At 52.8% G+C, this 14,324-nt stretch overlaps 1 protein-coding gene across 1 annotated transcript in view; it reads left to right on the forward strand.

Moving 5' to 3' along the window:
* Positions 1 to 1,452: 1,452 nt before the first annotated feature.
* UROC1 (urocanate hydratase 1) overlaps positions 1,453 to 14,324 on the forward strand; it is a 40,345-nt gene continuing 27,473 nt past the window's right edge. The window contains exons 1-6 of the mRNA XM_047097401.1: positions 1,453 to 1,578; positions 11,246 to 11,376; positions 12,459 to 12,552; positions 13,539 to 13,598; positions 13,923 to 14,051; positions 14,191 to 14,252. Of these exons, the coding sequence (XP_046953357.1) occupies positions 1,453 to 1,578; positions 11,246 to 11,376; positions 12,459 to 12,552; positions 13,539 to 13,598; positions 13,923 to 14,051; positions 14,191 to 14,252 (602 nt within the window). The remainder of the gene's footprint in view (positions 1,579 to 11,245; positions 11,377 to 12,458; positions 12,553 to 13,538; positions 13,599 to 13,922; positions 14,052 to 14,190; positions 14,253 to 14,324) is intronic.

Here is a 14,324-nt window from a genome sequence, read left to right on the forward strand (position 1 = left end):
GTGCTGGTTCACCAGCAACAGCCCTGGAACAGAGAGATGCAGGTGCCGGCCATTGGCAGTCAAGGCCAGACATGCCTAGACACACTGCAGGCACAGCTGGGTAGGGGGCAGTGTCTGTAGCGAGGATGTTCGTTCCCAGGGCCTAGAATAGTGCCTGACTAGGAAGGTGCTAAGTCATGTTTGAAAGATCAAGTGAATGGATAAATGACAAAAAGCAAAGCTGAGCGAGTTTCTTCTCGCTCTTCTTTCGGAGGAGCGAGATGCCGTGGACCCCAGGAACAGCACCGTCACTGTGGCAGGGGGCCTGCAAGAGTGACTGGGAGGGAGGCTAGAGCCAGAGCTCTGGGTTCTGAGGGCTCAGATCCTAGCACCTCCGGTGACTCACCGTGTGACTAACCCAGTTCCCACCACCTCTCTCGACCTCAGTTTTCACACCTGTAAAATGGGACAGTGAACTCCACAGGACCGATGAGGGGACAAAGGGAACTGGGTCATGTGATGTGTTCAGAAGCGTGAGCACTAGGAAGATGTTTGTTGTTCCTTTCACCTTGCCCCGCGCAGGTACTGCACTGGGTGCTTACACAACCCATTCGTGCCTCCTACAGCCCAGTGATTAATTACCACCCACTTGCGTAGATTGGTACAGGGCCCAAGGCCACAGGGCTGGTCAGGAGCTGAGCTGGGTTCACGCCCAGATGGGTTGCTTTCCTAGGACCACCAGGATTCTATTGCCGTCGCCTCCTGGCTGTGTGAGTGCCACCTGGGCCTCAGTTTCCCCATCTGTAGCATAAGGCTAATAAGGAGCACTTCTTTGCTAAGTTGTTAATGGAATCGAGGATGAGAAGCATCTCCATGTGGGCCCTTTACAGAGAGCTCCGGGAAGGGGATGAAGCAGCATGTGAGAGTTGAGGAGGGTACAGCTGCTGCTGGGTGGGCTTCTGCCGTGCCCCCTGCACGAGTGGCAGGGAGGAGGGGTACAAGGCGCACTGCCTGCTTTCTGCACAGACCCCGTGTTCTGTGCCAGCCTCAGTATCACATGCTCCCCATCACCAAGACACAAATCCCAGCATCGCCTGCCTGGTGTAAGGCTGCCGAAGCGAACCCCCGCATTAGAGCCCCAGCAGCCTTCCAAAGCTGCGTCCTGGGAAACACAATCCCTCAAGGCCAACACTTCGCTAACAGGACAAACAAACCAATACGTAGCAATCTCCCCTGCGTGAAGCCTGCCTCTACCCAGAACACCAGCCCCACCTCGGGTCAACACTGCAGGCAGCCAGGCGAGGGGCCAATGACCCAATGACCCACACATGGCTCCCTCTGCAGGCCCTGGGCCCAATGAGGGGCTGGAGGAGGTGGCCTGGAGCAGGAGGTCCCCGCCCAGTTGGGCCATGACTGCCCAGTCTCTCCCTGGCCTCCCCACAGAGCTGGCCTCCGTCTCAGTCTCAGCCAAACATGTCCAGCCTCCAGGTGCTATGCTCTGGCCTGCCACTGCGGCCCCTCCCGGAAAACCGGGGACGCTGGGCTGGGGTGCCCCACGCACCCGTCAGGACCCCCGGCCTTAGCCCTGCAGAGGAGCAGGTAAGAAGTTGGGTGCCATTCCTGCTGGGCCCTTTGCCCTCTGGGTGTCCTTGAGGTGGTCCGGGTGGGCATTTTCTGTTCCTGCTTCTCTGCAGGAGCTGCAGCTTCTCAACTCAGCCTCCCACCCCTCACCGCCAAGTCTCCCCGAGCGGGTGTCCAGGAGAGCCCAGAGGGGTGTCCAAGAGCGCCCAGAGGGGGTGTTCGTGGGACAGGGGGGTCCAATGTGTTTGCTCTGCACTCTTCACGCCTACTGTAGTTCATTCTCTCCCCAACGTTCATCCTTGGGTGCAAGATTAGGGTACCCATTTGCAGATGGGGATCTTGAGGCTCAAGGTCCCCCAGCCAGGAGGCAGTGGAGTTGTGGCTGCTTCCAGTCAGAGGAGTGAGGCTGGTGTAAACAAAGTGTAGCCTTCTTTCTTTTTTACTTCTTAAAATGTTCTTAATGTATTTTTGAGAGAGTGAGAGACAGAGGGTGAGTGGAGAGGGGAGCAGAGAGAGAGGAAGACACAGAATCCCAAGCAGGCTCCAGGCTCGGAGCTGTCAGCACAGAGCCGGACGCCGGGCTTGAACTCACCAAACTGTGAGATCATGACCTAAGCAGAGGTTGGTTGCTCAACCAACTGGGCCATCCAAGCGCCTCCAAAGTGTACCCTTCCACCCCTGACACGCACATGACTTTGAAGTTCTACAACGTAGCAGGTCAGCTCTTGTTTTCGCTTCTTTGTCCCTCCCCCCAGTCTTGTAGTGAGTGTGCAGCCAGCAAGGCTAGAACCCTAGCGGGGGCGGGATGGTGCTGCTGAAAGCATTGCCGAGGTGTCCCTGACCATCACCCACAGCCTGGAGAGCCTGGAGCCAGCCTAGGACTGGGGGCGCTCGAGCCTGCACCCCGGGCAGCTCCGACCGTCCAGGAGCGCACTTGTCTCCCTCGTAAACTGGGGATGAAAATGACACCACGGAGCAGTGGAGGAGACCAGAGGAAATAAAAAAGGTGGCACAATGATATAAAGTATCCTCCTTTTTCTTTACTCAGAATTACTTGAGAAATTCAGGAACAGTGCAGGGGAAAGTAAAAAAAATACAAATAGGCACCAACATTAAAAAAGGAATCACACAACCCCACCCTAAGTGAAGACTGCCGCCCTTCAGTGGCTGCCCCCTAAACTTTCCGCGGAGGCAGCTCACAAAGCACGGATGGGGCGCTGGGGGGGCGCTGGGGCGGACCCGGCAGAGCTAGGGCAGGAGAAGGGTGGGGGAAGGGTGCTGGGGGTAAGGAGTGTTGCGAGGGGGGCCCTGGGTGACGCTGGGCGGAGCTGGGGCACCACTGGACAGTGCAGGCACAGGGGAAGTGTGGGGCCAGGCCACTGGAGGGCGCTGGGGGGCGCTGGGGTGGGACTGGACAGCTCCGGTGCAGGGGCAGAGGAGGGCCTGGCTCCTCCTCCTCTTCTATGGTGCTTATCTGGCCCAGCTTAACTACGTCAAAATAGTCATCCAAGCTTCCTCCCCTTGGGTCACCTCCCTGCTGGGCGCCAAGGGCTCAATCTTTGACCGTGAGGGCATGGAGGGCCCTGTCACCTGCCCATCTCAGGTGACACCTTTATGGCTGCGTGATGGTGTCCTGTGCTGGGAGGGGGGGGCACTCGGGAGCTGAGGAGCTGGGCCACCTCATCCTTGCCCTGTGTAGGTCGCCGTTTGCTTGCAGGTCTGGGAGTTGGGGCTGTTGAAAGCCGCTACATCTTCCCTCAGGGTGCCAGGGTCAGCCAGCCTTAGGTTGGTGAGATAGTAAGAAGGACGGATGTTGACCTCTGCCCTGACCCTCCCTTCCTTCGACCCCAGCTCCTGACAAAGAGCTCTTAAATTCCTTGGAATTTCCTGGGTGATAGGGAAATTCTTTTGTTCTAAGGAAGCCACTCTAGATAGGGGCTGGTCACCAGAAAGACTGTTCCAAGATAAGAAGCTTGGAACTTTCGCCCCTCCCCCCCCATTCCCTAGAGAGGGGAGAACGGCTGGAAATTGAGTTAATCATCCATCATGCTTACGTGCTGAAACCTCTATAAAAATCCCATAACTGCAGGGTTCCGAGAGCTGGGTTGTGGGACACATTGAGGTGCTGGGCCCACCCCACATCTTGCCTTGTGTACCTTCATCTGGTTTTTCATCCGGACCCTTGATCATATGCTTTATTGTATAATAAACCAGTAGACACGTTTCTCTGAGTTCTGCGAGCTGCTCAGCAAATTACTGAACCCAAGGAGGGAAGTGGTGGGAACCCCGGTACTTAGCGGGTTGGTCCCCAGTACAGGTGAAAGCCTGGGGGTGTGTGATGGCATCTGAGGTGGGAGGGGCAGTCTTGTGGGACTCAGTCGTTAACCTTCGGGGTCTCAGCTGCTTCAGGCAGATGGTGTCAGAACAGAATGACGCTCGGGCCACCCAGCTGGTGTGGAGAATTGGTCGGGGGAGGGAAACCCCCCAAACCAGTCACAGAGCGTCCTGTGTGCGAACACTCGCCTCAGAGGAGAAACACAAGCGGTTTCTCCCAGGCAGTCCAAACCCAGCAACCTCCAAATCTGCCAGCAGCTCGCTTTCTGCTTTTCCTTCAGCTTGCTTTCCATTCTTTTTATTTAGATTTAAATGTGTCTCTTTGATTTTTGACATAAACTTTCCAGGTAATTGTATAAGATGAGGAGCTCAAGTCTTATAAAAGTGTAAGTTCCCTACTTCTCCTGATAGGCCATTGACAAAAAATTATGTTTATTTTTGAGAGACAGAGCGTGAGTGGGGGAGGGACAGAGAGAGAGAGAGAGAGGGAGACACAGAATCTGAAGCAGGCTCTGGGCTCCGAGCTGTCAGCACAGAGCCTGACGCGGGGCTCGAACTCACGAAGGGTAAGATCATGACCTGAGCCGAAGTCGGACACTTAACCGAGTGAGCCACCCAGGCTCCCTGGGCATTTTTTTTTTTTTTTTGCATATCCTTCCACATGTGTTTTATGTACATACGATATGCGTGTGTGTCCTTCTTAAGCATGTAAGTGGTTGCAATCTATACACATCAGTTTTTTTGGACGTTCATTCCTGGCGAGTTTAGAGTTACCCGTCCTTTTAACTGGTGGGTAGTATTCCATTATTTGGTGTGCTTCACTCTCTGCTCTTCTTTCAGTAGATTTCTCTGTTTAAACATAGGCAGTCTGGCTGTCACATTTTAGGCAATGCGTTTTCAGCACAAACACAAGACGACTTCTACAGTGCAGGAATTTTCATCATCTAACAGGAGCGGTTGCTGTACCCAAAATGTCTTCAGCTACCCCCTGACCCTGTACGCAGTTACTCTCAGTGACCTGTTCCCCAAACCCTGCCCCACCCACAAGGACTGTTCCGGACATCAGATACCAGACCTGGAGACCACCCCAGTGTGTCTGTGTCCCCATCACTAATAACACACTATCTTGAACTCCTTAAGAGTGGGGCTCTGTTGGGTTCATTTCTGGATCTTCAGTGACACCAGTACTGGGTTGCTGAATGAACTGGTATGTTGTTAAGCGCCTCCACCAAATCCTACAAGAGTTCAGTAGGCAGGAGAAACCTAGGAGGGCTTCTTGGAGGAGGCAGTCTTGGCAACATAGGCAAGGTTCTTGGACTCAGTCCAAGAAGGAAGGCCATTTGTAGACAAGGGGAGGCAGTGAGTGACAATGCAGAGATGGGCCTGGCCAAAGTATACCAGGGGTGGAGGAGGCCCTGTGTAGGCTCGAGCTGGCTGTGGAGCTTGGAGAGTCAGGCCCAGCCAAGTTATAGAGGACCCTGAAAGCCAAAAACAGTGTTGACTTTATTGATTGAGTCATGGGGAGACCCTGAGTGTGTCTGAGTAGGAGCATAAACCTGCTCATTAACTATATATACATATATATATATATATCTAGAAGGGCAGGGTGGGCAGAGACCCAAGTAGAAGAAAGAGCTGGCAGCTTGGAGGGCCATGAGTGTGGGACATGATTGTTTTGACAGTTGTCACTCACACGGCACCTCTGTGTGCCAGACCTTGTGCCGAGAGTGTTGATTCAGTGAGTCCCCAAGACAGCCCTGTGCTATCAGTGTGCTCTTTTTACAGAAGAAGAGACCGAAGGTCAGAGGGGTGAAGCGTGCACGTGTGATGTAGCCAACCTTCTGGTGTAGACTGAGGTAGGAAGAGCTGGGTCACCGTAGCAGCAGCCTATGCAGAGGCCACCCCATCCCCAGCTAGGAACAGTCTGAGCCTCAGTTTGGACCCTCCTAGTTGGTCTGGTTGGCTCCAGTTCAGGCCAGAGCAGACCTAATGAAGCCTGAGCAAGAGTGAGTGCAAGGACAGGGGTGATTCAAACAAGGCTGCACCAAATCAGTCATGGCCATCATTTTTGGTAGACATAGTGACAGCCAACGACTTTCAGGTAGGTGGGTTTTGCCCCACCAGCACACTGCCAGGTTAGAATGGAAGTAAGGCCTGAGCCAAACTCTCTCTCTCTCTCTCTCTCTCTCTCTCTCTCACACACACACACACACACACACACACACACACCCGTTCCGTGAGCTATAAACAAAGTCGCAGGCTGGCATCCTTTTAGCTGATCAGCCACCAACGCAGAAAAGGTTTGCTCAGGGCAGAAGTAACACTGTCCCCAAGACAGGATCCTGTCCCTGTCCATTATTTCCCCAGGGCTGCTGTAATAAATCTCCACACACGGAGTGGCTTTAAAACAGCACAAATTTATTGTCTTACAACGGTGGGTGTCAGAAAGCTGAAATGGGTTTCCTTGGGCAACGAGCAAGAAACATTAGTGCAAATGCAAGAATATGGAAATCAGGCTTGCTCGGTTGCTGTCTTACTGAGTCTCGTGATTCTCATTTCTTTGGACGCAAATATTACGTACCAGATCAGCCTAGTTTATGCATACGTGTAATATATTTTCAGCAGCAATAAATGCATTGTACAAGGGTCAAGTTAAAAAATATATGCAGTGAGGCTGCATTCCCTCTGCAGGCTCTGGGGGTTGAGGAGGTGTGGATCTCTTTCCTTGCCTTTTCTAGCTTCTAGAGGCTGCCTGCAGTTTTTGGTTTGTGGCCTCGTCCTCTGTCTTCAAAGCCAGATGCATAGCAAATTCAGGTCTCTCTCTCTCTCTCTGACTCAGACCCTCCTGCCTCCCTCTTACGAGGACTCTGGCAGATACATAGGGCTGACCTGGATGATGCAGGATAATCTTCCACACCAGACCCTTACCTTAATCACATCTGCAGTCTCTCTTGCCTTGTAATTAAACAAATTCACAGGTTCTGGGGAATACGAAGCAGATGTGTTTGGGGGTCGTTATTCTGCCCGCCACACTGTCAAGCACCCAGACTTCTCCAACCTGCTGACTGACCCTGGAACATTTTATGAATCAATCCTTTGGCCCTAACTGAGCTTGTTAGATTTTTAGGCCTATTAAGGCAACGGGGGTGGTCTGGAATATTCTTTCCAATTTATGTGTCTTGAATACATCTGATTTCACCAATAAGAGCCCACTTGGAACATGCATTATATGATTAATGGGCCATAATTTGACCAGTGAAAATCCACGTCTGACATTCTATATGCTGCAGAGCAGTCCCTCTGGTGTAGATTGAGATATGGAGAGGTGAAGTGTTTCTGGGAGCATCCTGTGATTAGCATGCCAGCTGACCACCCAGGGTGTGAGTTGCCAAGTAGGGTGCCTACTCGTGCTCCCTGTGGGTGCTGTGGCATCTTACAATAAACTGAAGCCCTGCAAACAAGGAAGCTACAAAGCCAGGGCAGGGAGGAAGCAAGAAATACTCCTTAGGTTCCGGTTTAGGGATCTTCAAAAGAGTGGGTGAGTAGAGGCGCTGTATACTACACAATGTACATTTGCTCATCGAATCCTTCCAACTACCCAGCTGAGTAGGCCATGCCAAGAGATGAGGAAACTGAGGCAGGGGTGACCGGCCCAAGTTCACACGGGTAGTGGGAGGCAGGGCCAAGGGTAGACTCAACTCTGGCTGCTGTCCCCATGCTTATCATGGGGGCTCCCGACCTCATCACTGCACCCACCCTTTCCTCGCTGAGCCTCCTCTGCTGAGGTTCCGAGGTTCCGTGGGGGCCCCCGGGCCCCCCATAGGCTGACCTCAGACCTCTGGCGGACCTTGGGCAGACATGAAGTTTCTGAGAACTCCCAACCAGAGACTCAGAAGAGTGACCCAGGTCAGCAAACAGAGCTGCTACTTTGTAGATTTTTTCACTGAAGAAGCATTTACTGCCTGACTGTTAGGTAACTCTAGACACAGGGGATAAAGTTATTGAGCAAAAATATAATAGAAGACAATGTTCCTGAACTAACTAAAAACATGAAATTGTAGATAAAAGGATATCGTTTATCCCAGAAAAAAAATGAAAACTTGATATAGAATAGTTGACATTAAGACATGTCTAGACTGGGGTGCCTGGGTGGCTCAGTTGGTTAAGTGTCTAACTCTTGATTTTAGCTCAGGTTATGATCTCAGGGCTCATGGGATCAAGCCCTGTGTGGGGCTCTGTGCTGACAGCATGGAGCCTGCTTGAGATTCTCTCTCTCCGCCCCCTCTGCTCCTCTCCTGCTCTCATGCACATGTACTCTTTCTCAAAATAAATAATCATTAAAAAAAAAAAAAGATTCCCTCCCTTTCCCCCCTCTGCCCCTGTCTCCCACTTGCACTCTGGGATAGAGTAAATAAAAATTTTAAAAATAAAATAAAATAAATTAAAAAATAAAAAAATAATAAAGAAAAAAAGGTCTAGACTAAGTAAGTGAATTTCAGGGATAAAGAAAAATTCAATGGTCACAAAATGGAAATTTTATACAAGGGGAAATACAGCACACAGAGCTTCTGTGCTGCATTTAGGCTACGGACCTTGCCAGAATCCCCGTTATGTTTATGGCACACATGCATTCTTCCTTCAGAACAGACTGAATTTCTTACAGCCTTTAAAGACATTTTGAAAAATGGCCAAAGGGCACCTGGCTGGCTCAGTCAGAGAAGTGTGTGACTCTTGATCTCCAGGTGGTGAGTTAGAGCCCCATGTTGGGTAGAGAGATTACTTAAGTAAATAAAAACTTCAAAAAAAAGAGAGAAAGGAAGAAAGAAAAAGGAAGGAAGGAAGGAAGGAAGGAAGGAAGGAAGGAAGGAAGGAAGGAAGGAAAGCAAAATGGCCTAGTCATTTCTATCAACTGACACAATTTAAGAACCATTGATTTTGACAGGAACCTCTGTTGTATGTTTTGAGTTATGTGATTAGCTGAACAAGGTTGCAAAAGCATTTGACAAGGTCGAATCCAGGTCCTTAGTTAGAACACCAGGTTTAGGCCCAGTAGTGAAGCCAGCCCTGCTGGGGAAACAGTGAAGACAGTTTTTTTCCGACCACTGCTTGCCACCTCTTAGCGGGTTGTGAAATCTGGTTAGGGGGTTGCAAGTAGCATTCATCAGAAAGCAAAATAAAACAAGCTAGAACAGGATAGAATATATTAGGAGTTGGGTAGTAAGGTCAAGTCTTGTGTAGATTGTGTGTGTGTGCGTGTAATATATATTGTGTGGATTGTGTGTGTGTGATATATTGCTTTCAAAACTTTTCTTTAAATGTTCAGTTTCACTTGCAAGCTCTTGTTAGAAGCTATACACCAGCTAGAAAACAACAACGGTCTTTGTGTTGAGGTATAACATGCACAGAAAGCCACGGAAACCACGTGTGCACAGATGTGTCTGTCACAGGTGCGGGGAGCGGGGAAGAGACCCCAGCCTTGAAGGAGAACTGCTGGCCTGACCTCTAACACGTGGCTCGGCCACACCTGCCCCTGAACAGCCTCTCAACAGAGCTGGCAGTATGTCCCTTAGGTGTGGGCTTCTTTCACTCAACAGCGGGTCGGGAGAGCCAACCCGGCTACTGCATGTCGCTATGGATCATTTATCCTCCTGGCTGTCCTGTAGCGGCTCCCAAAGTGGGGTCCCCGGGCCAGCAGCGTGGCACTTGGGAACTGGTGAGGAACGCAGAGCAGAGGCCACACCAGACCCTGTGGGTGACCCCCACGTCAGCTGGACTTCGACACCCTCCTGCTGCAGGGTATTCCTGGCCACTGTTCTTGAGGGAGAAACTCATATTTCTCATCAGCTTTTTTCTAAGGGAGAAAGGATGACGGGCTTTTGTTCCACATGAAAATTAAATGAGGGAATGGGTCTGCAGACCTTCCCAAGTTTCTGTAACACCCTGAGCTGGGGTTTTCTTCATTGCCTCTCTTGCCATCTGCTCCTTCCCGGATTACCCCTCTCCTTTCTCTCCTCCCACCCTGCCCCGCTGCTAAGGCCCCAGTGACATCCTTGTCACTCAGTCCTGGGGTGTGTCTTAGCCCACACAGTGTCGGACCGCTGGGTGCCTTGGACAGGCCGCCCTCCTCCTAGCCCTCTGCCCTTGGCCGGCAGGAACCCGTGCTCCTGGCTGGACTTCCAGCACCATCTCCCTGGGGGAACTTCTACCCCTGCCCAAAGCTGGTGTCCCCAGTCCTGGGCCTTGGCCTTCTCCCGTCACCTCCTGCCTCCCTGTGTCCAAAGCCCACCTGTCTTCAGGTTATCAGACCACCTCTCCCCCTCAGTAGGCATGCACTGAATGAATGAGGGAATAAATTCACCATTCTCAGCTCCTCAGCTCCCCACCCCCAAAACAGTTTGCTCCCCAGGGTCAGCCGGTTGCATAAATGGCCTCAACCTCCACCCAGATACCCTTGGTTGCCTCCCCAGCTTTGCCTGCCTCCAGGCTCCAGTCCGGGTGTTGGAAGGAAGGGAGCTATGAAGGGGTCTGCTAGAACTCTGGCCCTCCTTGTGCTTAGTAAGACAGATTGTAAGCAGTGAAACAAACAACCAGTAGAACACCCAGCAGTGAAAAGCTTGGGAAGGAAACAGAGGTGGGAAGAAAGGCTAGGAGTCAAGAGGGGGGGAGGGGGGGTCAAGGCAGGCCTCTGTGGAGGGGGGCATTTGGATTGAGGCCTGAGTAAAGAGAGAGACCCTCCAAGAGAAGGCAGAGTGGCAGAGAGGTAAGTGCCAAGGCCCTGCGGCAGGACCAGGAACATCAGGGATGTGTGGAGGAGTGTTGGGGGGCTTGGGAGTTGGGCTGCCTGAGAAGCCCTATGAAGGTTTCTTCTTTCTCCTGGCCTGCCCCAGGCCTGCCTGAATTTGGAGGAAAATGTGCAGGGTGCGCTGTCTGACACGGCTTGCCAAGGTGGGCGCTGGTGGAGGGTTGCTTCTCTGCATTTGCACAAGGTGCCTGTGAGCTCCTGGGACATCTCTTTCCTGCCCTTGAGTCTGCATCTCCCAGTGTAGCTGCAAGCCTCAGGGAAGGCCACCCTCTGGTCCTTGACTGGGATCAAGCAGTCTGGTTTCCAGTGAGCAAGACGGGGGAGGGCCTAGACGTTTGCCTATGTGAAGGGGGAGAGCAATCTGGGAAGGCTTCTTGCAAGAGGCGACCTTGTAGATGGGCCTGGAGTGAGAACTAGGTGGTCTCTGGATGGGGCCATGGATTTCTGAGTAGGGAAGGAGGATGGCCCATCATGGAAGCCTCGTGATCCTTGGCCTGGAGATCCTCTGCCCCCCTGCTGCCCCTCACCCCTCTTCCCCCCACTCCCCAGCTCGCACTGAGGAATGCCCTGCGCTACTTCCCCCCGGACGTCCAGGAGCTGCTGGCCCCTGAGTTTGCCCAGGAGCTGCGACTGTACGGGCATATCTACATGTACCGGTTCTGCCCCGACATTAAAATGAGGTGAGCGCTGGTAGGTGCAGCTCCAAAGGGGGCCCAGAAGCTCCCAGGGAGGGGCCGATTCAGGGGTCAGCAGGCGGAAGTGCAGGCTGTCCACACCAGGAGGCGTGCTGAGTTGTGGCGTGCTGAGTCAATGCCCCTCACACGGAGAGGGCATGATGGCTGTGTTGTCACCTGTGGGGGTCTGTAGCCTGGAGCTAGCCGCAGGCCCCCCAGCCCGGCCAGACGATAAGGGAATCCTTTCCAGAGAGGTCTCTTTGGCCTACCATCCTGGGCAGTCAATCCTGTGCAATTCTGGAGCCAAATTGTGTACAAAATCCCTTTCTAAACCTCATGTCTTGTCCCGCCAGGAAGTAAGGAGATAGCTTAGGTTCAGGCTGAGCTGTGCATGGCACTGGAGGCCTTGTGAAAATATAGATGGCTGGGCCTCACCCCACACTGTGGATTCAGCAGTTTGGGAGCAGGGGGGCCAGAAGGATCTGCCCTTCTCACAGTTCCCAGATGCTGCTGCCCCCGCCCAGGGCTCACGCTCCAAGCACCTTTGTTCCTGAATGTGCCAGAGGTCCAGACCTGTCTGGAACCACCCCCAGGGGATGTCATTCTCCCCATCAAGTAGGCACCACGTCCCCTCATTCCTGTTGGGGCCTGTTGGCCTGGCATCTGCTCTAGAATTGATGCCAGGAGCACTGGTGACATGAAGGAAAGAAGGGATGGATAATAAACTCCACCCGGAGGAGATGCTTCTGGAAAGCAGACTTCAGCTTTATTTTGAAGTCCATCTTCTCCCAGTTGGAGCCCGCCAAGGGGGAGGGAGGGGTGGCCCGGGTGCGGTAGGGGCCTAACTTGCCATCCTTGGAAGGGCAGGGGTGTAAAACACAACGTGAGCACCAGAGTGGGCCGGCCTAGGTGGTCTGGAACCGCCTTCTGCTGGCAGCTCCCAGGAGGCTTCTGCAGGATACCAGGTCTTGCTGTGCACACCTCTGTGGCCGGATGCTGTGCTATGGCCAGGGAGGGCCTAGGCTTCAGCAGGCCGGAAGCCTCGTGCCCTCCCCTCGTCACACCTGGTGGCTGGACTCCCCTTGCAGGGCCTACCCAATCGAGCAGTACCCCTGCCGGACGAGGGCCGCTGCAGCCATCATGCACATGATCATGAACAACCTGGACCCTGCCGTAGCCCAGGTAACAGCCGGGGGAAACTGAGGCAGGGGCCAGCACTGCCCAATAGAAATGTAACTCAAGACATACATGTAATGCTTTTAAGCTTTTTATTTAGAAATAACGATCGATTTGTAGGAAGTTGTAAAGATAGTGCAGAGGGGACCATAGACCCTTCTCCCGGCTCCCCCCGGTGGCTACATCGTCTGTAACTAGAGTACAGCATGAACCTCCAGATATCAACGTTGGCATGATGGACACACATGGCATTTTAAACTTTCTTAAAAAAAAACAAAACAAAACTTTCTAAAAGCCACATGAAAAAGCAAACAAATAATAATGAACAGATTTACTCCTGTATTTTGTCCATCCCAATGTATCAGAAATGTTATCATTTTAACATGGAACATAAAAATCACTGAGACATTTTACAACCTTTTTCCCTACTAAGTCTTTGAAATTGGGGGTGAATCTTACACTTAGGGCATGTCAAATAAGCCATGGTTCCAGTGCTCAATAGCCACACTGTTGTGTGGATGATGCAAGTCTGGCCACATGCATCTGTCATGGGGGTCCTTGAGAGCCAGTCTGTACATTAGATACCCATATCTGATAAAGGGTAACCTTTGCAGGCGTGAGTCTCTAAGTATTATACTTGAGGGCAATATGATCCTAGAATTTGAATATTCTACCCAGAGGTGACAGCTTCCTCAGCCCTGGCCTTGACCCCAGAACCTGGTCACAGACAGACCCCTGACACTGACCCTGGGCTAACTTCCCAAAGCGATCCCAGATCCAGCTCTGACTCTCACGTCACGCTGAGCTCTTACAAGGTCATGGGGGGGCCAGTGTTCCTGCAGAGGTCACTGTGTCTGGGCCTCGCCCTTTCTGCCTTCTCCCCCTGCCCTTAACACTCCTTCTTCAAGGGCCAACAGCCATTGGGCACAGCACAGAGGTGGGGGCCCTCCCTTCCCAGATCCCCATCTCAGATGACACCATGTCTTCTCCAGTTTCCCCAGGAGCTCGTGACCTATGGAGGAAATGGGCAGGTGTTCAGCAACTGGGCTCAGGTACGCTGGACTGTATGGCCTTTCCCCTCCCCCACATCTTCTGGCCTAGTAGGATCTAACAATCTAAGGCTCAGGACTCAGGTCTCTGCCTCCCTGATGCCTGAGATGCTGACACTGGGCATTCTGGGGGTACTAAAGGCCCTCAGGGCATGTGTGGCATTATTCGAGGCACCAGGAGCCGCTGGAGAGTAATGAGGGCCTGAAGGGACAGGGCACTGGCAGGACTGCTGGGGCTGTGGGAGCTCTCTGGGCCTGGGTGGTGACTTGGGGCTCAGTGTTGGCCCTCCACTTACAGAGCCTTCCGTGCTTTGCTCTCCCCCGCAGTTCTGGCTGACGATGTCCTACCTGTCACAGATGACAGAGGAGCAGACCCTGGTCATGTATAGCGGACACCCTCTGGGCCTCTTCCCAAGCAGCCCCGGGGCCCCCAGGCTGGTCATCACCAACGGGATGGTGGGTCCTGGGGCAGCCGGGCACAGTGCCTGCCTGGGGGCAGCAGGAGAGCCAGGTGCCCCCAACACCTGCCTCCTCATTGTTTCGGAGGGCTCTGTCCTCCCACCCCCAGCCTTTGGCTCCCATTCCTCTTTTCCAGGTCATTCCCAACTACTCCTCCCGGACAGAGTATGAGAAGCTCTTTGCTATGGGAGTTACAATGTAAGTCTTGTTTCTCTCCATGCATCCATCTGTCCAACTTGGTTTTTGACAGCCTCAAAGCAAGCAGCAGAT

This window comes from Lynx rufus, unplaced genomic scaffold, assembly GCF_022079265.1.
Source record: "Lynx rufus isolate CCGP_SWC_20201006 ecotype Redwood Valley unplaced genomic scaffold, mLynRuf1.p SCAF_4, whole genome shotgun sequence".
In the NCBI taxonomy this organism is placed as follows: Eukaryota; Metazoa; Chordata; class Mammalia; order Carnivora; family Felidae; genus Lynx; species Lynx rufus.